At 35.9% G+C, this 26,320-nt stretch overlaps 2 protein-coding genes and 2 long non-coding RNA genes across 7 annotated transcripts; 1 reads left to right on the top strand and 3 right to left on the bottom strand.

Moving 5' to 3' along the window:
- The first annotated feature begins 8,182 nt into the window (after window positions 1-8,182).
- On the top strand, window positions 8,183-10,832 carry LOC113347861. The gene is made up of 3 exons (XR_003359300.1): window positions 8,183-8,661; window positions 8,774-9,080; window positions 9,635-10,832. It is a non-coding gene; the product is annotated as an uncharacterized LOC113347861 (long non-coding RNA).
- LOC113347860 lies at window positions 10,802-15,403 on the bottom strand. Of its 4 annotated transcripts, none has more exons than XR_003359297.1 (8): window positions 15,215-15,403; window positions 15,059-15,120; window positions 14,706-14,888; window positions 14,082-14,232; window positions 13,868-13,960; window positions 13,381-13,492; window positions 11,359-11,942; window positions 10,802-11,228 (listed from the first exon to the last, which is right to left on the bottom strand). It is a non-coding gene; the product is annotated as an uncharacterized LOC113347860 (long non-coding RNA). The 4 variants fall into 4 exon arrangements; XR_003359299.1 differs by adding an exon at window positions 14,465-14,543 and having other exon boundaries at window positions 13,868-14,232; XR_003359296.1 differs by having other exon boundaries at window positions 13,868-14,232.
- A 2,170-nt stretch (window positions 15,404-17,573) lies between these two features.
- LOC113351237 lies at window positions 17,574-18,929 on the bottom strand. The gene is made up of 4 exons (XM_026595257.1): window positions 18,903-18,929; window positions 18,428-18,581; window positions 18,183-18,353; window positions 17,574-18,100 (listed from the first exon to the last, which is right to left on the bottom strand). The coding sequence occupies exons 1-4, from the start codon at window positions 18,927-18,929 to the stop codon at window positions 17,574-17,576; spliced, it is 879 nt and encodes a 292-aa protein (XP_026451042.1).
- A 1,168-nt stretch (window positions 18,930-20,097) lies between these two features.
- Window positions 20,098-22,799, bottom strand: LOC113347862. The gene is made up of 6 exons (XM_026591540.1): window positions 22,735-22,799; window positions 22,564-22,642; window positions 21,391-21,574; window positions 20,782-21,308; window positions 20,547-20,621; window positions 20,098-20,367 (listed from the first exon to the last, which is right to left on the bottom strand). Exons 3-4 carry the CDS (start codon window positions 21,548-21,550, stop codon window positions 20,899-20,901), a joined length of 570 nt encoding a protein of 189 aa, XP_026447325.1. The 5' UTR covers window positions 21,551-21,574; window positions 22,564-22,642; window positions 22,735-22,799; the 3' UTR covers window positions 20,098-20,367; window positions 20,547-20,621; window positions 20,782-20,898.
- Window positions 22,800-26,320: the final 3,521 nt, after the last annotated feature.

Consider the following 26,320-nt stretch of genomic DNA (forward strand, 5'->3'; position numbering starts at 1 on the left):
GGCGGTATGGGTGTTTCTGCAGAGGGTATGGAGGAGGAGAGGTCGATGGAAGAAGGGGAAGGGGATGTTTGGCGATGGGTATAGGGTTCGATGGCTAAGGTGTTGAGCGGGTGTATCAAGATGGGTGAACCGCGATCTGAAGCCGCTGGATATGGAGATGGTAGGTGGATCGGACGGCTAAGAAAGAAGCAGCTTGTATCGACCGTAGGATGTAAAATACAACGAAGTCTACGGTGCGAGATTAGGTTAGGTGTTGTAGTGTAAGGCGGAGATATCAAACTTTGATGAACAGCAAGGGAGCAACCGTTGGATTCAACTACCATCTAATCTGAAGGCTTGGAATTTCAGCGCTGTGGTGCTTGGCAGAGACTTCAGATTTTGATGCTCTATGAAGGAGCGACCGTCGGATGCTTCTGAGAACTGATCTGATGGCTGAGAACGGAGGCGCATTTGTGTGTAGAAAATGAGGTTGTGCGCACCATTCTTCGCGGTTTCCTTGCGTAATTTCTCCCGGCTTTTCACTACTTTTCTGCTCTTTTCGCTCCGCGACTCATCCGAACTTTATTTATTACCTAAAAATGCAAAATTAATTAATAAAAATATTTATTCTTGAAAACAATGAAAATACAGAATATGGGATAAAATGTAGAATTAATGCACAAAAGATGAGTTAAAATGCCAACAAAAAGGGATAAATATATGCACTTTTTAGCACTCATCAGTTCACATATCATAGTTTTTTTACTTTTGACTACCACTTATTAAAAGATTGATTTTTATTTGGTTTGGATAAACTATTGTGTATGAATTACAACCACTACTTCTTTAGATTACTTAATAGGCTCAAACATATTAGGCATGATTAATCGAACGACATATTAAGTTAAAAAAATAATAATACTGAGTAGAATATATCGGTGTAAATTTATTATAACATATAATGGAGTTAAATCTAGCGGTAATGAGAATTTAAATTCATAACATATTGGATAATAGAAAAAATTATTGAAAATCTGGTAAGAGTCAAGAATAAAAATAATAAAAATTGTATACATATATGTAGTCAGAAACTTTATGACTGGGCCAATACTAACCACCGTAACATAAAAAAACTACTGAATTATAAATATGTGCGTCTGTGTTTAACAAATAAGACAATTTAAGAAGAATTAGCTTTCTGGTTAAGCACATTTTTGGATGAATAAAGTTTCAAGAAGCACCAGTTTAAAGTTCATTCCCCTAACCATCTTCCAGGAATTAGTAACCCATAACTGAAACTAATACACTACACACATTTGGTTAAACAGAATGAAAAAGAAACTCGAAAACCGGTAGTTAGAACTCCATACTACAATGGTTGTTGTCAATTTTCTTCAACTTTTGCAGGAGTTCAGCTCAGTCTCGACAAGTAATAAACTTGGACAAAATTTCAGTATGTTGCAGTAAAGATACCATGCCTGAAGTGGCTAGTACTTTAACTCAGACTATTGGTGTCAAAACTATGAGCTTTAAGGAAATGTAACTTAGTTTTCTTATGATCGTAGGTCATTCAAAACAAGAATCTTCTAATGCAGTTAAAGGTAACTGTGATAGAGGATTGACTAGTTGGTCCTCTGAAACTCTAAATCAAGCTGGGAGAATAACTACATGGTCAAACATGTGCTTAACTTGGTTCCCTTTTATCAAATGAGAACTTTTTGGGTGTCTAAGAATCTCATAAATCAATTAACATCCACTCAAAGAGGATTTGGGTGGGGCTACAATTCCACTAGAGGTGCCAATTTTCTGCTTGACATAAGATGTGCAAGTCCAATGATGAGCTCTGGCATTTTGGATCTGTAGAAGTTAAATTTATCGTTACTTAAATAACTAGCTTGAATAATATCGTACACCGATTCCAACAATCTATGAGTTCGAGTTCTCAAGTTAAAAATTTTGTAGATATGGTAAATTTCTTCACAAAGTTTATCTTCTAACAAAAACTCCTCTTGGGTATGAACAAGAATTGAGAAAATCTCGACAATAGTGCAACAACACTTCTTCATGGAAGTTAACAATTGGAGACAGACTAAATTTGTCTTGATAGTTGGGTTGTAACGGGTTTACATAATCAACCATTTACTACATGAGGTACATATAATACTTCCGTATATGTCTCTGAATTTCTCATCCATGGCTGCAATTGGCTTATAGAACTGCTCAGCCAACTGTTTGAAAGTGATAGTTCTCACAAGATATAAAACATGTCCATTGACAATACTTAGAAGATGTGATGTTATGGATGCCAGTCATAGATGAGAGATTTTCTCTACATAGCACTAACAACAAATTCTGTAAAAATGATAATGGTGTTATTGCTAATTGTTCTAACATTCCTATTAGAGATTGGAAATATCTTTGGAAGTTCAAAATGGCTCATGGAATAAAGTTATTTATTTGGATATTCTTAAAAGGAATTATCCTAACACCCAACTAGATGCAGACACTATTTTTACAGCATAGTTATGGATATCAGTTGTAGTATTTGTGGTAGAATTGAAGAAACCCTTCAACATATTATTTAATAATGCAGTCATTTGAGAGCAGTTTTGAGGAACATTAATATAATATTGATGCGGTTAGGGATCAATGAATTTTTATTATTGAATGGATCACCTTCTGGTTTAATAACTCCACTGCATACGAAGATGATGAAATATTCAGTAGAAGATGATGAACCTTTCTGGAAAAGTAAGGGTACCAAGTACACCTCCAAATTTTAATTCGGAAACCTGTATGTAAAAACTTGCCACGTCCAATAACACAACTCAACTATAAAGTTCCGATAATTGATTATAGAGATAAGTTTAACTTGGATGATCTTAGAAATCAATATCCAAGTAATAACCTAGTATTTCCCGAACTGTAACACGTACCAAAATCCAATAAAAAAAAATCTTGTAATGTTTCTTTCAAGGTACGAATTCTCAAGAATTAATATTGTATGTTCTGTACAGTCTTTTAGGCTTACAAACTGTCTAGGTTATTTTGACGTACTATTTGTGATATTTCAATTGTAAACCTAGTATTTTTCGAACTGTAACACGAACCGGATTCCAACAAAAAGAAGTCTTTTAATTTTTCTTTCAATATACGAATTATTAAGAATAAATCTTGTATGGCATGTACAGTCTTTTAGGCTTACAAACTGTCTAGGTTATTTTGACGTACTACTTATGATATTTCAATTATAAAGATTGAAAAAGAAGGTACCAAGTACACCACCAACTATTTCGTTCAGAAACCTGTATGGACAAAGCTAATACAATCGCAAGTAGATCTAATCAAATATCCTTGAACAATATGTAAATAGAGATTTCTCTCATCTCTTCAACAATCAACTAGATTTGTGCATGTGCTACGAATCTGGCATCTTTTTCTTGTAACCCCCCCTTCTACACATCTGGCATCTGAAAATGCATTTCTTATTTGGTATGGTGGGGTTTCCCCGTCCCGTGGCGATGCATTAAATATGCAGAGGAAAGATATGTCCTTTTATTTTTGCAGAAAATACATGGGAAGTATGTGTATTTTTTTTTCTCGTTTTACATTATCGATAACTACATGCAGAAAAGATAAAAATTGTCCCCAAAAAAGATATGAATTAGGAAATATGTGGGGATTTTATTTATTTTTGCGAAAATATAGGGATTTTCCCCTTTTAATTTTATCACAAAATATGTGGAGAAACTATAGGAATTAGGAAATATATGAGGATTTTATTTATTTATTTTTCCTTTTATTTTGGCGCAAAAATTATTTGGAGAAAATATAGGAACACTCTTGTTTCACCAATAGTTGGTTTAAGCATTATTAAGAGTAGATAGTGTTCACCACTGAATGGTGAGGTGGGTTTTCTCACCATTCAATGTATGGGCGCGTATGACTTAACCTTCTAAAGGGGAAGATATGTCTTGACAGCAGAGTCCGTGAATCTGATTGTATAGAAGAGTTCTTGGACGATCTAAAAAGACAATATCCAGGATCAATCTAGTTGTATCTGAAAGCGCAGGGGTACCAAAATACACCACCATATTTTTCGTTCGGCAACCTGTATGAAAAAATATTAAAACAATTCCAAGTTGACCAATTTAATGATGCTTGAGTAAAATTCCATGAAGAATCTATATCTATTTCTCTTACAGTCAAAAAGTATGTTTGCTATAGACAAAGAATTTATAGAAACTTAATGATCCTTGAATGAAATTGCATGCAAGAATTTATATCTCTTGCATGAAGAATTTATACCAATATGCCTCTAACAGACAAGCCAATTTGATTTCCGTTCAGATCGTGAGATCAAGGTGAGAAAATATGTTTGCAATAGACAAAGTCCAGCAAAACCTCAAAATCCGGTATTTATGACTCCTGAAGAGCAGCCTAGACTATTGTTCACCTCACATGAACAATCTTAGACCAGTTCAATTAAGAATCGTTATAAGATATTTATCTTGCGCAATCATAAACTCTGAGACAAAAATAACTTTGTGATTACTATCTATCTCGCCTGAAATAGATTATGAAAACCTCGATAATAAGAAAGCAAGATCAGGATACACGAACTATCAAGGTAAAAGATAGTCAGACCTAGATTCACGAATCCCTAAGTAGAGTCTTTAAGTCATTAACCTAACTATGTTTCTCACGTGAAACATAGGTTAATACAAGACGACTCTATCATACAACTAGGATACACGAAAGTGTAGGGGATTCAATTTTCCAGTTGTTTGAATCTCTCTATTTAAAGACTTTCAAGATAGAAGGTCGCATAAGATTTAGGCTAAAGTAGTTTGGGAATCAAGCAAACACTTTCTCAGTTTGGATGAAACACTAGTTAGGGTTTCATGTAAGCATATAAGAAATTCGACTTGAAATCACATAGTAGAAAATACATTATGTTCAGCCGTAACCGAACCGTGTATAATGATAGTTCATGGCCGGTTAGCCTTGTACAACAATAAGCTTATAATAATTATTTAACTCTTTAGACTTTAATCGTGATGCACAACCATAAGTGATTAAATGATCAAATATGTCTTAAAGAGTTAATCAGATACCAAACATATTGTAGAAAATAGTTTCAATGCATCTGAAAATATTCGACAGGGATGGTGTCCATACTGGGTATGTTTGCCAACCCAATTCGTGAACTCAGACTACCAAAATATGCATGTTTCTGAACTCACTCACTTTAGTATGCATACCATAAAATGCCAATTCACAAACAGATGATTTAGGTCCAAAGTCATTTAACCATAAAGCGACCTCCATACGCGTTGTTATACATACCATTGATCCGTAACCAATACCTTTGAGTCGGTATGATTATCTTCTTATAACCGATTTTCAGTAGTTCTATATCTCTCTTTTAATCGATTCGACACATTCCCAGATGACATTAATGACGAATATCGACGTTCGGTCTATTCTCGAATGATAAATATTGAATCATTACTTATTTTATAAATGATAAATTATTCTTAACTAAATTCATCAAGTATATGAATGACTATTGCTTTGAATCATGTTTCGAGATATTCAACAATACAAGCTTGGATCAAAACTTCTTTTATGCAATATTTAAAGTCCACGTGGTCATATAACTTTGCCTCATAAAGATTGTATGGTGACCATTTGAGTAAATAGGGTGATTCAGTATTTACTTTCTTTTTGTTGATGAAGTTCTCTGAATGTCTTTGGTTGATCTCCGTCTTCAATAAGTGAATCGTCATGTCTGAAACTCAACTACACACTGTTAGAGCATAGCTCGGTTGAACCCACCAAGCGTTAGTATGTCAAGTTTGGTTGTCATATTTTGGTGAACCAAATCTCATTTAAAGAGTCGCTTTATTATGTACTAGAGTCAACTTCGTATAGGTTAGCTTGAAAGTATTAGGATATGAGACATTACAAATATTACGTGAAGACTTGAAGAAGTGAAGAAGTAAGGAGCTACAACGACAACATCATCCTTCCACTTGAGGTTAGTGATATTTGACTTGAACTGTTTCATTCCCTAACGTATCTTTCAAGTCGTGCATATTGAAAACATAATTTCGAAGCATGAATGATTATACTCTAGTTAGACGTAGTATTAAGGAATACAATACGAAGTATAACGCTTATCTTTTGAACTTCGTATATAATACATCGACATAATCATTTGAATGCTACTGTGATTATGTATGGGTATGAGGTGAATATTTCATCCTAGGAAACAATGTTTCACATTCGTTTAAAGGAAGTAAATTCATGAACTTGTTTTGTGAATGGAAAGGGAAATCACTAGGCTTATTGGTATAGTTATTTATTGCATATCTTTTGAACTACCAATATGTGTGATTAGTATAACCGCTCATGACTTGTTTATGTTCTTGGTAAAAATATTCACAAGGCCTGACTTTTGTATTGGTATGACTTTTATTAGTGAAACCGATCTTAAGTAATCACCTGAGATGGTATGATCGATTTGTTGTAATTGGTATGACAAACTCTAGGCAAAGGGGAACCGATCCTAGTAAGATGTGCAACGGATCAAAAAGGGGAATCGATCCTTGTATGAGGTGCAGCAAGTTTCTAGATATTGAGAACCGATCCTATGAACATGTGAAACACGTTTTTAGATATTGGGAACTGACCCTATGGACATGTGCAACAAATACAAGTTAGATACTATATATATGTGGGAACCGATCCTAGTACCTAGTCAACCGAATTTTAGAAAGCTAGTGTGACTAATTCCAGTACCCACATGGAGGTAGAACCGAAACTTGTTTTGGTAGAACTGTGAAACCCATGTTTGGTAATTGAGTGTTATTAATCAATCACATAGTTCTTGGAAGCCAGATGAACCAATTCTAAACTTGTTTGGAAGTGTGGCAAATCGGTTCCAAGATAGTAAATATGAAAGATGATTTACTAAGTTAAGCGGTCGACATTCTTTGAACATGTGCAGTAACGCTTATCTTTTATTGTTCAAAGATATTCCTTAATAGCTAAAGAAAAATCCCAGATCGAAAAATAAATAAATTGAGAATCTTTTAATTAAGGTTTTTAATTTTATTTTTGGAAAATGGAAAATTAATAATGTGCATTTACTAGTTGGAGATTTTCTAAGAGATTTTCGGTCAATGTTTGGACAAAGAATTTCCAGGAATTATGGAAACCGAATTGGAAATATATTGCATATCTCGAGAATATTTTCGTTTTTGGAAATTCCTTGGTGTCCAAACTTCTTTGGTCTATAAATATCAAAGTTTGCATTTCGAGCAAACTAATCCCCAGAGCCAGCAAAACTCCCTAGCTAGTTGTGTTGTTACCTGTGGAGCCGCCTATTCGGAGAGGAAAATAAATTAATTAGGCGAAATCTCTTACGACCGCTCAGTTTAAAGACTTCTTTGGGATTGAGAAGCTCTATTAGTACCGTTGGTGGGAAACTAGATAATTGCGGTTTATTATTAGTTTTCGATTGATTTGATTGACTAACGGTTGTTGAACTTTGATTGCACCTGGTTTGTTTATGCTTTAGAATCTTCTCTTTTGATATATGATTCACTCAAACTAGATCGAAGTTTCGAAGGGGATCTTTAGACTGTTTGTAGATGTAAAGATGTCTTGTGATAATCCATCGTTAACAGACTCCGTTCTGTGCGTGATTGGTCACAAGAAATTCAAGTTGATTGTGTGCAGGTATTTATTGGAGATCTAAGAAGATTTGAAGACGAAGAAGATTTTTGATTTGGGTTCATAATCTTTGGTGCGCACAATACTTGTTTCGGTTAAAGAGGATCCAACTATAATCGGTTTATCCTTGTGGTAGATTGGATTGATTAGTTGAGTAGACCGGCCTCAATACAATTCTTTGTGATTCAAAGTATTGATTGCAAAATCTTGACAATTACTTTGGTAGTTGTTATTAGATAGATTTAAGGACCTCACAAATGAGTTTATCTTACTAATACTAATATAAATAAAATAAGTAATTTTTTGGTTCATGTAACAAAAATACCCCTCCGAATTTTAATTTTACTTCTTACTAATCCCGCCACCCCCAATTTTCAGTTTTATTTGTAACTCTTTTTCTTCTTTCTTTAATATCGGCTTATCAAGGACAATAGCAATCGGGATAACTGGACAACAGAAAAGGATCAGAGTTCATCCATGAAAAACATTTTTGTTTCCCTCTTCTTCATTTTTCTCGATTAACGCCTCACAAAAACAAAAATAAAGCAAAACAAAGAATTGGATATTTTTGATTTAAATTTACGTGAATACTTTAAGCAACGTTTTGTTTACTTGATTCTTTAGCTTCTGACTGTGTCGATCATTTCTAATTTCACTTTTAGAATTCTATTTTACAAATTAATAGCAGTAGAAACACCCAAGGAATTTATTGAAGTTAGTAGTTTGTTATTAGTTGTGGTGTGATAGATTAAGTTTCTGAACATTAATTGTTTGTGTAAATGCCTAACAGAATATCACTATGTAATTTTCGTTTATTTTTGGTCTTTTTATTGACTCATTTAAATTTCTTAGTTGGTGTCGTTTCCGGAAATACTTTCGGCAGCTAATACATGTTGTGGATTACTGCAATGTAGAGGAGTTCTTCATAGAGATTTGAAGGTAACAAAATTTGATTGTTCTATATTTTGAAAGAACTGTAGTTTTTTTGATCACTTTCCTGCTTTCAGAGTTTACCTTCATGGATATATTGTGACCAACTCAAAATATGTAGCCTTTGCACAGGGACGGAGCTGTTAAGGGACAAATGGGGGCCATACACCCCACTACTTTATGAGATTTGGTTAGAGAAGCTTAGGTAATTTGTAGTTGTGGGGGCAAAGATAATTGGAAAAGTTGGATCTTATCAGAGTCAAATTTATTTTTATTTTATTTTTTCCTTTATGTTAAAGAAATATCTCTCATAGTCATCACCCTCACAAGTTCACTCGAGTCAGGTAGTGGACCTAGTGGTCGATCATATCACTTATCAGAGACAAAGAACCAAGATAAAGGAGAAGAATGGATTAAAAAATACCAAGGTATATCTAACTATTAAAGTTTAATTAATGGTTTTTGGTCCTTAATCTTTGGTTGTGAGAGAAAATAATTCCCATATTTTACTTTTCTTTATATGATTTGATTAGGTAAACTTCAAATTAGGTTTCTTTCAAATTGGTTTAAAAATTAAAACAATGTTAGAGACTTATAGTTAGAGATTCGAGAATATCCATACATCCATCTTGAAATCAGCTCTTCAAGTGGTTAGGGAAATTCAAGTTTGGATTTTTTTAATTGGGTATTTTTGTAAAAAAAAAATCATTTGTAGATTTTGGGGTTTTTAATTTATCTGGCTTGTGTTTTCTTGAATTTTCAATTGGGAATGATTTTTGATTTGTTGGGTTGCAGGAATTTAGATTCATGGATTATAATCCAATATGTTTTAAATTTTAGATTTCAAATTCCATTAACATTTTTATCAATGCTTTTCTTGTAATGCTAGTTATTGGTAAGGGAATGTAATCACTTATTTCTGTTAATTTGAAAAGGATTTAATTTGAGTATTTCTAATTTCCTTGTACTTGAAATCTCATAGTATGGAGAGATACTTCAAAAAAGAAGGCAAGATTTGCGGATACATCATCAAATTCATCACCTTCAAAACGGCATTGTACTAGAGATGGGAATGCATCATCTTCTCAACCTAATACACCAGAACTACTCTATGCAGGTTAGTAACGGGGAGTCTACAAGCTTTTGGAAGGATGCTTGGTTGTCAAATTTGACTCTACAGACTCAATTCCCCGCGGTGTTTGAGGTATGTGATTCGAAGGAAATAACGGTAGTCTGTGCTAGAACTTTTGTAAATGATGTAGTCAGTTGGGACTTAGGTATTCATAGAAGGGTGCATGACCAAGTAGTGGAGGAGCTTACAGAGCTTATTTTCTTGCTGGAAAATTACACAAAGAGGGATCTTGACAGCGAAGATCACAGAGTGTGGAAGGGTAACAAGGCTAACGGGGTATTCTCTGTTAAAGATTGCTATGAATGGTTGTGTGTGAATACTCCTCGTCCCTGAAGGTACGTGTATGCCAAGAAATTGTGGTCGAAGTGGTGGCCAACCAAGGTCAGTATTTTCCTATGGGTTGCAGGCTTCAACAAAATTTCGACCCAAGATAATGTGTAAGAAAGGGTGGAGATTTGAATGGGTAAATCATTGTTATATGTGTGTGCAAGATGGTGAGAGCTCTGATCACCTTCTTCTCAATTGTCCGACTGCGTGGAAGATTTGGGGCTCTCTGTTAAATGAATGATCTATTAAATGGGCAATTCCTTGCGATGTGATTACGCTCTTGAACTCTTGGAATTTTAAGCACATAGTGGGTCGTAGAGTTGAAGTTTTGAAGGTCTTACCGGCTGCAGTTTTGTGATGCTTAGGGAACGAGAGGAACGACAGAGCTTTCAACGACAAAAGCAAGACAGAGTCGGGAATCATTGAGTCGATTAAGCTTACTATTGCTTACTGGTTACATAACAGAGGCCAGTTTTGCAACATCTCCATGGTGCAATTTTTTATCAGCTGGAAAGAAGTTATATTCCAAGGCGAATCTGTTGTCTGTTTTTGTTCGAATTCTACTTGTTTTTTCTGTGCTCCCTTTGTTTCAGGGCTTTTCTTTGTTTAGGTGGCTTCTTTAGCTTCTTTTTCTGTTTTTGGTCGAGGGCATCGGGGATGATACTTCATGTATTCTTGACATTTTTCATCTATAATGAGGCAATGAACATTTCTATTCCAATGAGTAATGTCACATTTCAGGATACATATCATAAATTCAAAGAATCAAAAGCACAGAGAATCATCAAAATTTTTATAAAGTAGGGGTTTAAATGCAAATTACTGCATTTTTCCCAACTCCAAATTCTCATCCTCTTCTACAGAATCTTCATCTTCTTTATTCTGATTTTGGGTTCATCTTCTTATTCTGATTTTGGGTTCATCTTCTTATTCTGATTTTGGGTTCATGCTGCATTAACATTGTTGTAGATCATCATCAACTCGACGCCTACTCTACTGAACTTTAGTTTCATTTTTCTTAAATATTACCCACCTCTCTCACTCTCACGCTCTCTCATCAAAATCAAAATTTCGGGTCTGCTTTCACGTCGTCAGCTAATCTTCAGAGTAGATCTTCCTGACAAACGAGGAACATGTAGCCGAAAATGAGAACATAAGAAAGACATGCCAATTTGGAGTAAACTCGAGACCAACAAAGAACACATAAGAAACAATCTACATGAAGCCAAAATACAGGAAAGATGTACCAATTTGGTTATTTCCAGCTTAAGGTGAAAGACCTGGCAGCCGAAGAGGTAAACCGTGGATGAACCATATGTCAAATAAGCCCTCCACCAAAAATATTTGTCTTCACAGCAGAGCTGGAAGTAACTGAGCACGATCGTTATCTCCGCACAAGTGACCAGAAGGAAAACAAAGACGAACACAACCAAAAATGTAGCAGAATTGGTTGAGCCATATTGGTGTTAAGATGATGAAAAGTTCAATGGAGACTGCACCATATGGAAGTATTCCTCCAATAACAACAGAAAAGACTGGCTTCATGTATTTCTCTTGGAACCTTGTTTGTCTTGACGGGATCCTCGATTGCTGGCTTTTGAATCCCGAGTAACTACCAATAAAAACTAATGGAACAGATACGAGCAGAAGCAAAGGTGCGAAAAGAGAAGTACCTGAAAAGAAAGATCATATGTGAATATGACCTCTTTATCTGCATCAACCTTCTGAGGAAATGTACAACCTTATCTCATGACTTTGGTGGTTGGATTGCGTGTAACTAATTGAGCACTCTTCTCTTCCTTTCATGATAATCTTTCAGAAACAGTGAGAACTGAGAACACAATAAGCAGAAAGTAGAATTTAAACATAAGACAAAAAAAATTATTTATGTTCTGCTATATCTCCAACAATGGAACGAAAATGAGGCGACAAAAATAACAAACAAAGACGAGAACATGAAGACGTGTGGTGGAATCATCAAGCGTGTGAAAACTGTAGATAATAAATACTATTTCTTTTTCTGAAAATGCAAAAGAACAGCTGATGCTTGCATACACGTGGCTTAACAAAGACTCCTACCAGATATGATTGAAAAACATCAAAAGAAAAGGACCTAAATATATGACATCACCAAACGGCACACTGCAAGTATCAGCAATAGCCCATAGCTATGCAGATGATTGAAAGAAAAGAAAAATGTTTAACAGAAAGAATATATGTTATATATTTGGAACAAAATTCAGGCAAAGAAACTGTTTTACACCAAAATGCTGCTCTAAGCACCAATCTTGCAAGGCAGATGGGTCATTTCTTTCCAAAAATGGGGACGCGTGATAAGAAAGTGAAACACAAAGCACGATAAGAAACTAAAACATGTAATGCTAGTCCTAACCAATCATCCCCAGAACCCACAGAATTATCCCCCAAGTGGAAACTACCAATCCCAACATATAGAGACACGGCATTGCCTATTTCCTGATAGATAGATGCCACAGATGAGAAAGCTGGTGCATCCTGAGTTATAGAAGGTGTACCCTAGGCGTCAGGCCGCCAAAAAATTTCAGGCCTTTTGGCATTTAGGCGTTTTGGCGCGTATTCCCCAACTTTGGACCGATTTTATGAAAAACAGCATGGGCCTGGGCGCCGCTTTAGCCTAATAAGTAACTTAGCCAAGGTTTTCATAAAGGCCAATCACATGACTTTATATTTCTTAAAACCCTAGGGTTTTCTAATCTATCTTTTCCTTCGTCTTCTCCTCTTTCGTTTGGCGTAGCCACTTCATCTCCTCTGCTTTCTTTTTGGTTCTTCAAAAATGGCTACTACCAACACAACAAGCACAGCACCAATACCTATAGCATGGAATGGGGTGGGAACAGAGAAGCTAACACAGACAAAATTTGGTGTAAACTTAGAATCTGTCAGGAGGGATTAATAGGACTGCTGTGTCGTTGTTTTAGGCATGAGTAACATAAGTATGAGTCTAACTTAGACAGTCTATAAGTTGGAAACAAACAAAAAAAAAACTTAAGTAGTATTGCATTATCTATTTCAGTGATTTATTTACCCCTCCATCTCTTGCCTATATTATGTGTGCATTAATATTTTTCCCTGCTAGTCCAAGACTAGTCTCTCCAAGTGCCAGGCCTTATCCAGCCGCCTGACACCCGCCTAGCGACTTTTAAAACTGAGGGTGCATCATCATGTAATGATCTCAACCAAAAAGAACATAAAAGATCAAAACTTGCAAAGAGTCAAGAAATTTTTTATACCTGTATGGAGTAACCTCGAGAACAGCGATGTGGGCCATATCAGTCTTGGAATCCATGTGATAAATGACTTTGAAGCTGAGGTGGTGGTTGATGAAATATTTTCATCTTTGCTCTGCACAAGAAAGTTGATATAAGAGGCACAAAAATGAGAACACATACTTTGCAGGGAATTTAATTTAACGTGGCCATAGCATAGTATCCTGTAAAACCAACACGGTCATAACTTGTGGACTGTGGTTCATCCTTCCTTTGTGTAAGGACTACAACTGCAAGGTTATCCAAAATCCTGTGTATCCACAGAGTGTTCATGTATAAATCTTTAAGATACAAAAAACCCAGAGAACAAAACAGGAATCACAACTAAAAAAATCAACAAGACGCAACATTTCATCCTAACATGCATTATCATCATCATACGTAATCATGTTTCTCGACTCAAGAATAACATGGGTGGGTGGGGGGGTGGGGGCGGGAGAATTCTACTTACATGTTTGCTCGGTCTCATCATCGATTTTCTCCTTAAAACTCTTTGAAGCTTCGGCAGCAAGCTTCATACGGCATGCAACTTTGCAAGTAAGAACTGGAATACAAGTAAGAAACCAAAATAAAACATGGAACCATTGGTGAAGAACAGCAGCCTTCTAAGCACAAGCAATCGAGCGAAGGATTGGATATAAAACCAAAAATGAAGTAGGTCTCACTGTGTAAATGGACTCCTAATACCGATCACCTCGGAGAGTTCAGCACTGTTCATACTTCATAATTGTTACAATATCTGTGAATATAGTAGTCATAGGGAAGTTGCATCTTTTTAGATAAAAGCTTGTTGACTTCTACTTAAGGGCTATCACCCTGCAAAGAAACAGCAAAACCACTGCACTAATTAGTGATAACTGAACAAAACTTAAGAACAGTAAACAAGATAGACAAAATGACTAGCAGAAACCAAATTGAACAAATAAAAAAGGATCTAAAAAACGGATATACAATAAGCTGATACGATATTTAAATCTGATCTGATCTGATCAATATTATAGAGGTCAATGTCCAGAATAACATTTTAAGCGCGATAAGACTAACAAACCTATCTAATAAACAATGATCCCTTCAATTCCAACAGGTCTTTCCAACTCTAAGATACCATATCGAAGAGATTTGTATGTCTGTGTAAGATTATAAACACGATAAGGGTAATAAACCCTACCCAGTAAACAATGCGCATTTAAAATTCCAACTGTTCTTGCAACAATTATAGCATAATTCAAAAGCACAGAGAAACTTCGAAATTTGCAGCAAAGAAATAAGGGGGGTTAGAGATAAATTACTGAATTTTGCCTTGGCAGGATCATTAGAAGGTATAAACTTAGCAGTATTAACATCCATATTCTCATCCTCTTCTTCATCTTCTTACTTTCGACTTATAATTTTCCGGGTTGATGCTGCGATTCCCATCCCTACCTAAGCTTTGCAGATGAAAGCTTGTTGACTTTTACTTGAAGGCCATCACCCTGCACAGAAACAGCAAAACCACTAGATGAATAAGCGATAACTAAACAATGATTAACCAGAACAGGAAACAAGATAAAAATTGTCTGACAAAGTGACGAGCAAAAACCAAATCGAACAAATGAGAAAAAAGGATTTTTCGTAAATACCACTATATAGATTTATCACTTACGTTTGCCATTTTCCTCCTTGGACCTCTCATCCATTGTAACATCGTCTCAGAAACTAGTAAATCTAGTGGTGAAATCATCAAATTAGGTAATGAAAGCGCGATTACGAAAATCGAAAACGAAAACCCTGAAATTCAAAATCGGAATAAGTAGCTTACCAGACGAGTTCGCAGATTTGAAAACCAAATCAGTAAATGCAATCAATATATTAGATTTAAAAATCGCCCCTTATTCTGATACTAAAAATGAGGGGATCTCTCTCACGAAGATATTAGGTTAGGGATTTGGAGGGGAAATGATAGCGCCAGCCCATGTGATGTGAGATAACTAGTAGTGAGCTTCTGGAATGTGCGTACTAAGGCCCTTCCTATGGGTGTGGCAGACATGAATGTTTGCCATTTAAGCACCCACCGTGGAGGGGGCAAACTGGCCTGGCAGGTCAAGTTTCCACCGAGTGGTCGAGTCTCGACCGCTCGATCCAGTTTGCACCGTTAGGTGTTTACTGCACCGCTACCGAGTTTTATAAGACCGGCCTGTTTAGTTTGCACTACTGAGTATAATTTGATCCAACTGCCATAATTTTCCCGCCTATAAATACCATATTCCTTTAACTCATACTTTCTCTTCTCTACTCTTCACATTTGTTAATCTAAAATAAATTTCATCATCTAACTATTTTATTCACTTGTATTGTACAATCTCTTTAATATGTCTCAATCTAATACTCAATCTAAACAACAAAAGAAGAAGATTAGGGGTCCAAAATTTACCGTAGCCGAAGATGAAAGCATTTGTAGAAACTATGTGTTCTTTATACAAGATAGTATCGATGGTGCCAGTCAACAATCTACCAAGTTGTGGGATAACATATTTGCTAACTTTCGAAACGAAACTATGAACATCAACGAGCGTGATGCAAATGGATTGTCCGGTCGCTTTGTTACAATCAACGCCCAAGTTGCCTTGTATGTCGCTGCTCTAATGCAAGCTATCTTGTTGATGTTGATGTCGAACGAAAGTGCCGAACTGATTGGCACCATAAACATGGGACAAATTTTTCTTATGAAAGTTGTTATCATATTTTGAAAGCGTTTCCTAAATATAATCCAAAAGTGTTAGCAAACATGCAGAATATACCTGCAAGTTCACCATACACTTCTTCACCTTCAAAGCCAGTTTCACAACAACCATCTCAATCATCTCATCCCCCTTCATATAATCCATTTTCTTCACCAGAAACAACAATTCCAACTTGAATATCAATACTGCAATTAAGAGAAAATTATTAGGAAGAAATCATGCAAGAGCAGCGAGAAAAGCTTCCCAAGAAGGAGAAGCAAGTGAATGAGGTAGTAGTACTATGGAAAATTTGATAGAGCATCAGAAGATCGTCGAAAAACAAAGAGTTGTAGACCGCAAGTTCTTGACTAAGGAGATGAAAAAACATCGACTAACTCAAGAAAAAATTGTTTTAGATTATGACAAGAATAAGATTCTAAATGCAAACACCGAGAAAATGAATCCCAGACAATTCATGGCATGGGAGATGGAGATTGACATGTTAACAGAGGAATTGGAAGAAAAAAGAAACAAGAGAAACATGGAAAAACAATTTGGGGTTCAAGCTGAAAATGAGGATGATGAAGACGATGATGAAGTAGTGCCACTTAATTAATTAATGTATCGGCTTTAATTTTAATGAATATGTAGTAGTTTGGTTATGTTGAACGAAATTGTTCTGTTGGTTTTTTAATTACAAATTGTTCTACTTTTTTCATTACATTAAAATTTAAACTAATTTTTTTTTGCAGTACATTAAAACTTAAACTTGACAACATCCATGAAAACATTATTAAGCTTAACATCCCATACGAGTTATTAAAAACTCCTTAAGAATTTGGTAATGCGCTTCGTATTCGAAATCTTTTCGTTTCCATCTTCGCCACTCATCTCGAGTTCGTATTCCCAATTCAGCATTAGTCTCACCTCTAAGACGGTATCGAGTGACAATCCTTTTCATAGCTATAAAATCCACAAGTTCTTTTTTGATATCCATGAATCGGCAAAACAAAGCAGCACGATCCCGGTTATGAGGATTACCTGTCTCTGTGCAGAAGGCATCATGAATTTTACCCAAATAACTCATACTAGGTAAACCGTTCATCCGTCGTTCTTCACCTCTTTTCGGGTAGTGTATTACATAGTTTCTACAAAGAGATAAATCTTCATCTTCAGTGAATCTAGGATCATCCATAATTTAACCAGAAAGTAGAGAAGTTTTTGTACAGAAGTGATGTGTGAGTTTGAAATGGATGAAGTGAAGGATTTATAAGGAATGCTAGCGGTTGAGTCTAGATCGCTAGCGATGAAGTCTAGACCGCTACTTTTAATGACCGTTAAAAAATTTAAACTTAAAAAACAACTACAAAACAAAATTATGGAACAATAAATAAAACATAAACAATTTAAAAAAAAAATGAAACAATAATAAAAAAACAAAAACAAATGAAACAAACACTACTCAATTCGTCCCCCATCTCTTCCAAACTCAGCACACAGATTCGCTCTGGGATCTTGCTTCAACCTGGTATACAAAGTTCTGTTCTTAATATGACTGGTCATTTGCGCATAGTTCCTTGCAGGTAATCCTCTAGTTGGTATAATCTCAGTCCGTAAGTCTTCATCTTGATGGTTAGTCCAATTCTTATTACGACGGGTCTCCTGGACAACCATGTTATGCATAATGATGCAAGTCAGCATAGTCTTATGCATTTCACGAGCACTTAAACCACGATAAGTCCCACAAACGATTGCGAACTTCCGCTTCAAAATTCGAAAAGCCCGTTCCACATCCTTTCTCAGATTCATTTGTTTACTATTGAAATACGAGTATGAACGACCCATTTCACCGGCAGGTGGCTGACGGTAACATTGAACTAAAGTTGACCATTTTGGATAAATTCCATCTGCAAGATAATAACCATGAGTGTAGTGATTCTCGTTGATACTGAAATTTATCTGAGGAGAAATTCCATACTTTAAATCTTCAAACAAAGGCGATTTGTGTAAAACATTTATATCGTTTTGAGATCCCGGGAGACCGAAAAAAAGCATGCCATATCCAACAATCATCAGAAGCAGCAGCCTCAAGGATCACTGTTGGTTTTGCGTAGTGACCCTTATACTGACCGGCCAAATAGGTAGGGCATCCGGTCCATACCCAATGCATGCAGTCAAGACTACCCAGCATTCCAGGAAATCCCCTTTCCTGATTCTGCTTTAATATTTCTATAACATCTGCATCAGTTGGTTTTCGTAAATAGGTAGGACCAAAATGATTAATCACTGTTTCGCAAAACAACGCATGATACTTGTTGCAGTTGTTTTTCCAATGCGAAGGTACTCATCATTAGAATCTGGAGGTCTGCCATATCCTAAAATCCTCAAAGCCGAAGTAACCTTTTGTTCAGGGATATGACCCCTAATATTCAGTGCATCATACTGATAATTAAATTGAGATTCTACCTGACAAAGCTCACCAATAATCTTTAGCACCAAATGTCTGGGCATGTGGAATCGGCCTTGGAAATTTTCATCAGAGAACACACAATCAGGAAAAAAATAATTGTGCATCTGCTTCTCGTGCCATTCATCCCGACCCCAGTACGTTTATCTTCTTGTGAAGACTTCTCTTGGCCCTAGATCTCTAGGTATTTGCCCCGATGAATATAGCTGCATCAAGTTGTTGGTTAGTTCTTTATCTTCATCTGACTCATCATCAATTTGATTCAACGCCTAAACGAATATTCGTTATTGTTCTTCAAATCGATCCATATGAATACGCACTTCTTCATCAGAAGAATCCGTATCCATTGAGTTAGAAAAAAAATTAAACATATGATTAAGGTACAAAAGAGTGAGTAAGATAGAGTTAATGAGAAAATTAGATGTGATTAAATTGAATTGAATTGGGTGAATTATAGGGAAACGTGGGGGGGAGGGAGAGTAGCCGTTATTTCACTATTTGATAACCGACGATTACAAGACCGACCGATGCTAAAGAGACCGCTAGTGGTTGAGACTGGCTCGACCGCTAGCGGTCTTCTTAAGACCGCTCGGTCTTTGCTCAACCAGTCGGTGGAGACTCGATCGCGAATGTTTTCTCCCATAGTGGCTCGGCCAGTTTGCCAGGCCACCTGGCATGGCAAATGGAGGGTTTAGCCTGTTGCTATAGGAACCGGCCTAAGGACCAAAGGTTAAGTAAGGTCAAACGGGTGTTTGTTTTTCTAACTCATCTGACTCATCTGAATCTAATCATGTAACTCATCTGAATCTATTTCGCTTCATCTGACTTAAATGACTCACCTGAATCACCGCTGGGCACTAAAATGCACTTGGAATTACTACTGGCACTTCAAAGAAGTTGTGTGCGTGAAGAAGAAAGGGGCGTTTTTGGTGAAACACTTGGATAGTTGCAATCTACGCTTCCGTAGTTGGAAGTTTGTTGAAAAGAAGGGATTTGAAGGTGATGATTTTACATCAGTGATTCATACTCCTGGACTTCTCTCTTTGCATGCTGCAGATTCAGTTATATGCATGAATGTGACAAATCCTAGGTAACAACTTTATTTCTAGTCAATATTTCAGAAACAGCTTGTACTTTATTTCTACTGGTTATAGAAATATGATTTTGTGTCTGATTTTTCTCACCAAAAGTCTTAGCAATGATTTTGTATACTCCCCCTGTAAGATTTATTGGTTCAGTATTTTTATCTGTTTCACTATTGTTTTTCTACTGCATTGCTCCCACCTTGAGCAGCTCCACATTAGCTCAGACAAGGTCATTAGCTACCACAAAACAGAGCCTAGAGCCCTAGACTCTTACCTAAATGAAGGGATCAAATATGAAGCACTAAGAGTCAGTATGTTGAATCTCAGTGGTGCATATTCAGATGACGAGACACATGCTTACTAGATCCTGGGACTGCAATCAAAAACTACGAATAGCATAATTACAAAAAAAAAGGAAAAGAAAATAGTCTACAGGAAAGAACGAGCGTAATGATATTTCAACAGTAAAGTTCACTTGCATTTGGTTAAGCACAGTGGGTAAAACAAAGTGCAACACACTACATCAATAAAATGCGCACGAGAATGATAACAATCTGAGTTCAGAGTACTTCTCAGATTAGAAAAAAAAAATCATTCTGCAGATCCAATCATTCCAAACCCAAACACTGCACGAACCCGACCAAAGAATTGATACTTCCAGCCTCTTTCTTTATTCTCCACCACAATGGCATCCTCATACCTATGAGACAAAATAAATAAGATGAACCAATACCAACCTCAAAAGTATAATCTACATGAATGACATTCATAAGTTCATACACAGAATTTAAAACCGTTTGTTTTACTTACGATTCTAAAGAATGCAGAAAATGCTCCATATGCATGAATGACATTCATAAGTTCTGCGAGAAACCTCACCTCATCATCAAATATCTAGAATGCTCTGCTTGGTACATGAGCAGCAATGACCTCCATCTGCTGGTGGGATTTTAGCTGTTGTAAACAAACAACAACAAGAAGTAACCCTTTAATCCCGAACATGTTGGGGTAGGCTAGAAACAAAACCCAAATCATAAACCTTAAATGGTAAATAGATTCGAGTTATTAATATATTCATCTGCAGAAAAAAGAAATGCATGTGTAGTAATCTTACCGTTTATTAAGATATCAATCAGTAATAGTGCGGGAATTATCAGCGAAAACAAGCTGAATATACCCCAAGCAAACCAGTATGACAATGATAGTTTGCCATAGGTTTCTCTCGTGGCTGTCAGCTATTCGAAATCTCGAAGGTCCAATACAACAGAGTGGACTGATCTGGCATCAGCGTCTTTAACTCGATTATAAACTTGTTGGCAGCTACATACACCGGACCTTGACTTTCTTCAAGTGCTAGCAGCTTCTTTTCATACTTTTTTAGGTCCGTAAAAGACATGAACGAGATAAACAACGTACCAAAAAACATCGTCACAGTCAACACAATAAGCAACCAGTAATACTCAGGGTTCTGCCTGATCGTTTGTAAGTTAATGAAGCTTCCGATAAGAACGGAAAACATTGCTGTGCTTGCTTGGACGTTCTTTGCAGCCTTCTTGGCTTCCTTTAGTAGCTTCACTCCCTCTAGCTTTATCTTCTCAACCTTCTTCTTGAAGTTCTTTACCCGCAATAGATTCACATTATCTTTTATAGAGTAACAATAAACCTAGTATAAGAAATCAATAATTGATAATAAAAACTAATTAAACAATTGAATGGAGCTTACTAGATTTATCTTCCTGCCGCTCTTGCATTTCCTTTAACATCTGTTCCCTTACGAAGTTCTCCATGTCAGACATATTCTTTCCAATCTTCTCTTTGACATACGCCTTGATCCTCTTTTGGACTTCGGACAGATTAGTGAAAAAGCTTTCAACAAGCCCCATCAAACCCTTGTCCTCATCAGATTTCTAGTTTTTATAAGAGCCGATGCATTAAACACTCTTTCAAGCATATACTAATATTAAATATCCAATAACTATAACTAAAGTACTATAAACATTCGGTTAGAAAAAATGGAAAGACAACTCGAGAGATAGCATGGTCCCAGAGATGGTAACTGCAGGAATAAACGCTGACATACAATTCTCTAATTTCATGCTTGTATAGGGATACAAATTATGCAATGGTAGAAATACAGTTGATACTACTCTCTTCCCTGGGGACTATGAATCCCGATGCTCGGTTAGTTTGGTACTGGGGTTATCATGCAAGTCGGGTTTACTCGTGCACCATATAGCTAAGAACTCACATTTAATGATTACACACCCCAAATGAACTACTGTGGCCCGGGGTTAACAAATTCATGAACTGGGAGTAGATACCCAGAGTAGATACCCGAACTGGTCTTTGCAGAAGTTATATGTTACACTTTTGTACTCTCAATAAGATGGAAACCATGTCGAATTAAATCATGTCTTTACAATGACAACTTCATGCCATATATATCATCAATGTGGAAAAAAATAAGAACTGCAAAAACAATTCAGTGAAAAATAGCTTCTGAACATGTGGAGTTTATATGCATATAAGCTCCACACTAGCCATGGCTTATTCCGGATGGAGAGCTGAAGCTATGAAGTTGGCAAATTCACTTGTTCCTAAGCTATGAATTTGACATGTCTTGTGATTAACGTACACAAAGCTCTCTCTTATTCAAACATCAAGAGATAGATTCTTTTTGTGAGTATACATTATCAGATCAAGCCATGTGACTAAAATGGGGCTTTCTAATTACTCACAGGATAATCCCACTAAGTCTTAGTTTCTTTTCCAAGCTGCTTCAACCAGGCTGACGAAAACTTCAATTGCTTTGTAACATTATCTAAACTAAAATCATAACATAAATAGAACTGAGCATAACAATGTAGAAACATTATGTAAGAATGAAATAAATCACCTTATTGTTGGTCTTGATTTCATTCTCCAACGCCGAAATCCGAGCTTCACAGCTAGCGAGTGTAGAAATTTGATCAAATCTAGGAGAATTCAGAAAATTTAGACTAGAAAATCTGGGGAAAAACATATCTAACAGATTGAATTTAAATAGAACTTCTGAAGAGTTACATACCTTTTAACGTCTACTTGTAGCTTTTCCACTTTTTGTTGAATTTCTTGTAGCACTTTGCTTTTCAATTATTTCCATTAATAGGTCTTCCTTGCTCACTTCAACGTCTACAGGATATCAAGTTCAAGAAATGAAATCTTAATCCCAACTCATTAACCAGATTAGCTTACAGACTAGATATAGAACCAAAAGTGAAATACATCAAGAATTGGGACCACCTGATCTATGTACGAACATCAAGAACATCAAAATCGAATTAAATGGAAACGTACCAAGAACAAGAAAAACCTAATTTGAAAAGAATAAAAATTAATGTACAATTTAATCAAGTTTGATACAGATTAAACTCTAATTGTTACAATAATATACGGATATTGTCTATTTAACATCAAAATTAGCAATATCTAATTCAATCACGAAAGAATTGGGAAAATACATAACCCAGGATTTCGTTTTCTAGAACAAAATCATGCACGAGAATCTCATCACCATAGATATTACGCTCTTATTACGAAAAGAAAGCTAGTTAACCATACAGCGGTGAACATCAAAACCAGAAAGATCGAGTTTAATCGAATGGAACTGTGGAAAACTAAATAAAGATTCCGTTTACTACCACACAAATCACCAAAATCATATCAAAAACATAACATGAGAAACATCAAATCATTCATGAATCTTAATCGTGGAGTTAGAAACATAACTTTTTGGGTCCTTTTTTATTTGCACCCCAGTTAGATCCACGCTTTCCACGGGTTGGTCAAGCGGCCTAGTAATGATGCGCATGGTGGTGCATCATATGGAATTTGGCCTTGCCCAGAAATGCGCAGTGCGTAAGTTGCAGGCTAGGAATAGGTATGCGCCAAATAGTATTTCGTCATGGTCTGTAGGCATGAGGGGTGCACGGATGCAAGAAGGCACACTTGCATCATTGTGAGAATGATGCACAACCAAGATGGTAGTGGCGCGACGAGGGAAATAGCATGCGCTAGGCACATAGCCTTGATGGTTAGGAGTTGGTTACACGTTGGCATTAGTTTTATGCTTTTCTAAAAGGTTAGCAACTGTCTCTGTGCATTTAGGAAACGAGATAAGTCAGTTAGCATTGTTAGCCAACTGCCTTTCATAAAGTAAATCTTTAAATGCTAGTTAGATACTTTGTGGATAGCTTTTATAAGGCTATAAAAGCCTGATCTTTCAAATTTTTAGGTACTGTATAAGAACAGTTTGTATAACCATATGTATGCATTAATAATAAGGCTTCGACTAATACTAAGTTCAGTTGGTGTATTTGTCTTTTTGTTTGACTTACTATTTTACGTTGGAAAACGATTAATAAAATATGATTTTTAAAGTTTTAATAAAAATTATAATTTATTGTTTTCTTTTGTGAATGAAAAAACTTATTAGTCCCACACCGTGGAGTTTCCATTTTTTAGTTGTTTTAAGAGATTATATAAGCTTTTTAGTCCCACATCGAGGAGTTCATCTTTTTAAGTTGTATTATTCCATTATATAAAGAAATTCACTACTTTTGTAAAATCTATGGGAAAGGGGATTCTTTAATTTTTAAGAGAGACCCCCAAAGGAAAATATTTTATTGTGATTTTTATACGTTCGCGATTTTCCTTAAGAGTTTTTTAGGAGTTGTCAAGCTCAAGTTGAGCATCTACTACATATGCTAGTAGTAGGTGTAGTAGGGTGTTTTATCATGGACATATCCATCCTGTGAGGGATATAGCATCACTCTTGAGTGTAGCCAGGCGCTAATGTCTTAAGGGAAACGTGTTGAACACGTGACTCACTCTATTTTTCCAAAGTTTTGGCTTGTTGCTGTTGTGGAGATATGGGAAGCTCGTCTGTGTCGTCAATCGATCACTTCCATTGTAAAGGATCTAAGTATCAATAACTTTTGCTTATTTGATTTTTTCTTTGTTTTTGATTATTGCACCCCAACAATCTTAAGACATTAGAAGTTTGTAATAATCATGGATGTAAATCGTGGAGTGAAAAACAAAACAAGAAAACGAATTTATGGTCAGCTGTAGAGTTTCGAATTTATCTCTTAACCTTGAAGGGATTTCGATAAACCCTTTTGACCTAATGTAGAAGACATCCTGATAGTTACCCACATAAAATTTCGGAATTTTTGGAGTTGTAAAAGTAGTTTTTTGATATTTTACAAAACAGAGAAACGTTTCTAAAAAATTATGACGAGCATAAATTTATTGTTGACTAAATTATTATTTATGGGTAACCATGAGTTTTTTGAAACGGTGATTCAAACGAAGTTTGTAAATTTAGATGTTATTTTCAAAACTCATTTTTTATTTTCCGCTTCGGAATTGTGGTTTGTGAATAAAGGTGTCATCTTCAAGGGACATGGCTAATAGGCGCATGTGGCTGGAAACAAAGCTTCCAAAGATGGCAAAGGTGAAAACATCGAACGCAACTCTAAGTGTAGTCTTTATAAGAAAGGTATGTTTAGTAAACCTGAATCTAGCACTACTTTAATTAAGGGTGATTTTTATGTTTGTAAATTCCTGGCCATAGGGCAGTAAATTATAGACAACGTAAAAACCTTAATACGTAGAAAGTTAATGTTAATTTAGTTGAAACAAACTAGAATGAGTTCAGTGGCATGATGTCGGAAGTTATTTTAATAACCAATGTGAGAGATTGGTGGGCGGACTTTGGAGCCACTAAGCATGTTTGTTGAAATATAGACCTGTTCACCTCCTATTAGAGGATAGGGGATGTCGAGAAACTCTATATAAGTAACTCATCTGCGACAGAGGTTGCATAAAAGGGAAAGGTCGAGCAGAAGCTCATATACGTAATATTATCACAGTGCTTGAATCTTGTTCTGTTGCAGATGGTAAAATATTTAAGATTTTAATTGAATCTAGAAAACTTGTTGTAACTAAGGGAAGTGATTTTTTAGGAAACGTTAATAGACTTGGGGTCTATATAAGCTTAATGGAAAAACTGATGAAGTGAACTAGTTGATTCTTGTGCTTTCTTTTGTGTGATTGAATGTTTTGCATGCTAGACTTGGAAACGTAAACTTATAAGTCAATGCATAAACTGGCTAGCGTTGGCCGCCCTACCCAAATTTAGTTTGGATATTGAACACAAAAGTTAAATATTCGTAGAATCAAAATATGCTATAAAACCTTTTAGCGAAATTGTTCAGAGTAATTCTAAGATTTTAAAATTAATTCGGTTAGACCTATTTGACATGAAATCAACCCAAACAAAGGTGGTTTATAACTTTCATAGATGATTGTACGAGTTACTATCTTGTATACTTGCTTAGGGACCTTAGAATCCTTAAGGGTGTAAACTTGAAATTGAAAGTGAAGTATATGTTACCACTAAAAGGGTTAGGTCTGAACGTGATGATAAGTATGAAATTCATATAGGAATCGCACCTCCTTATTCACCAGAGTTTAATGGTATAGTTGAACGTAAGAGCAGAACCATTAAGGAGATGATATATGTCATCTTGATTAAAGGATTAACTGCCAACTTGTGGGGGAGGTCGTGCTCTAAATTTGTCCTGAGTAGAATATCCTTTAAAGGATCA

The sequence above is a fragment of the Papaver somniferum genome, chromosome 2, assembly GCF_003573695.1.
Source record: "Papaver somniferum cultivar HN1 chromosome 2, ASM357369v1, whole genome shotgun sequence".
Lineage (NCBI taxonomy): Eukaryota > Viridiplantae > Streptophyta > Magnoliopsida > Ranunculales > Papaveraceae > Papaver > Papaver somniferum.

Bases quoted from the DNA above. Each gene is read 5' to 3' on its own strand.
- LOC113351237 (XM_026595257.1), bottom strand. From the start codon at position 18,929: ATGGATACGGATTCTTCTGATGAAGAA. The intron at 18,582-18,902 runs GTGCGTATTCAT...GAGCTTTGTCAG, and splicing joins CGGATTCTTCTGATGAAGAA to GTAGAATCTCAATTTAATTA. The intron at 18,101-18,182 runs GTTGGATATGGC...CTTTGTTTGAAG, and splicing joins GGCTGCTGCTTCTGATGATT to ATTTAAAGTATGGAATTTCT.
- LOC113347862 (XM_026591540.1), bottom strand. From the start codon at position 21,550: ATGGGGCTTGTTGAAAGCTTTTTCACTAATCTGTCCGAAGTCCAAAAG. The intron at 21,309-21,390 runs GTAAGCTCCATT...ACTCTATAAAAG, and splicing joins GCGGCAGGAAGATAAATCTA to ATAATGTGAATCTATTGCGG.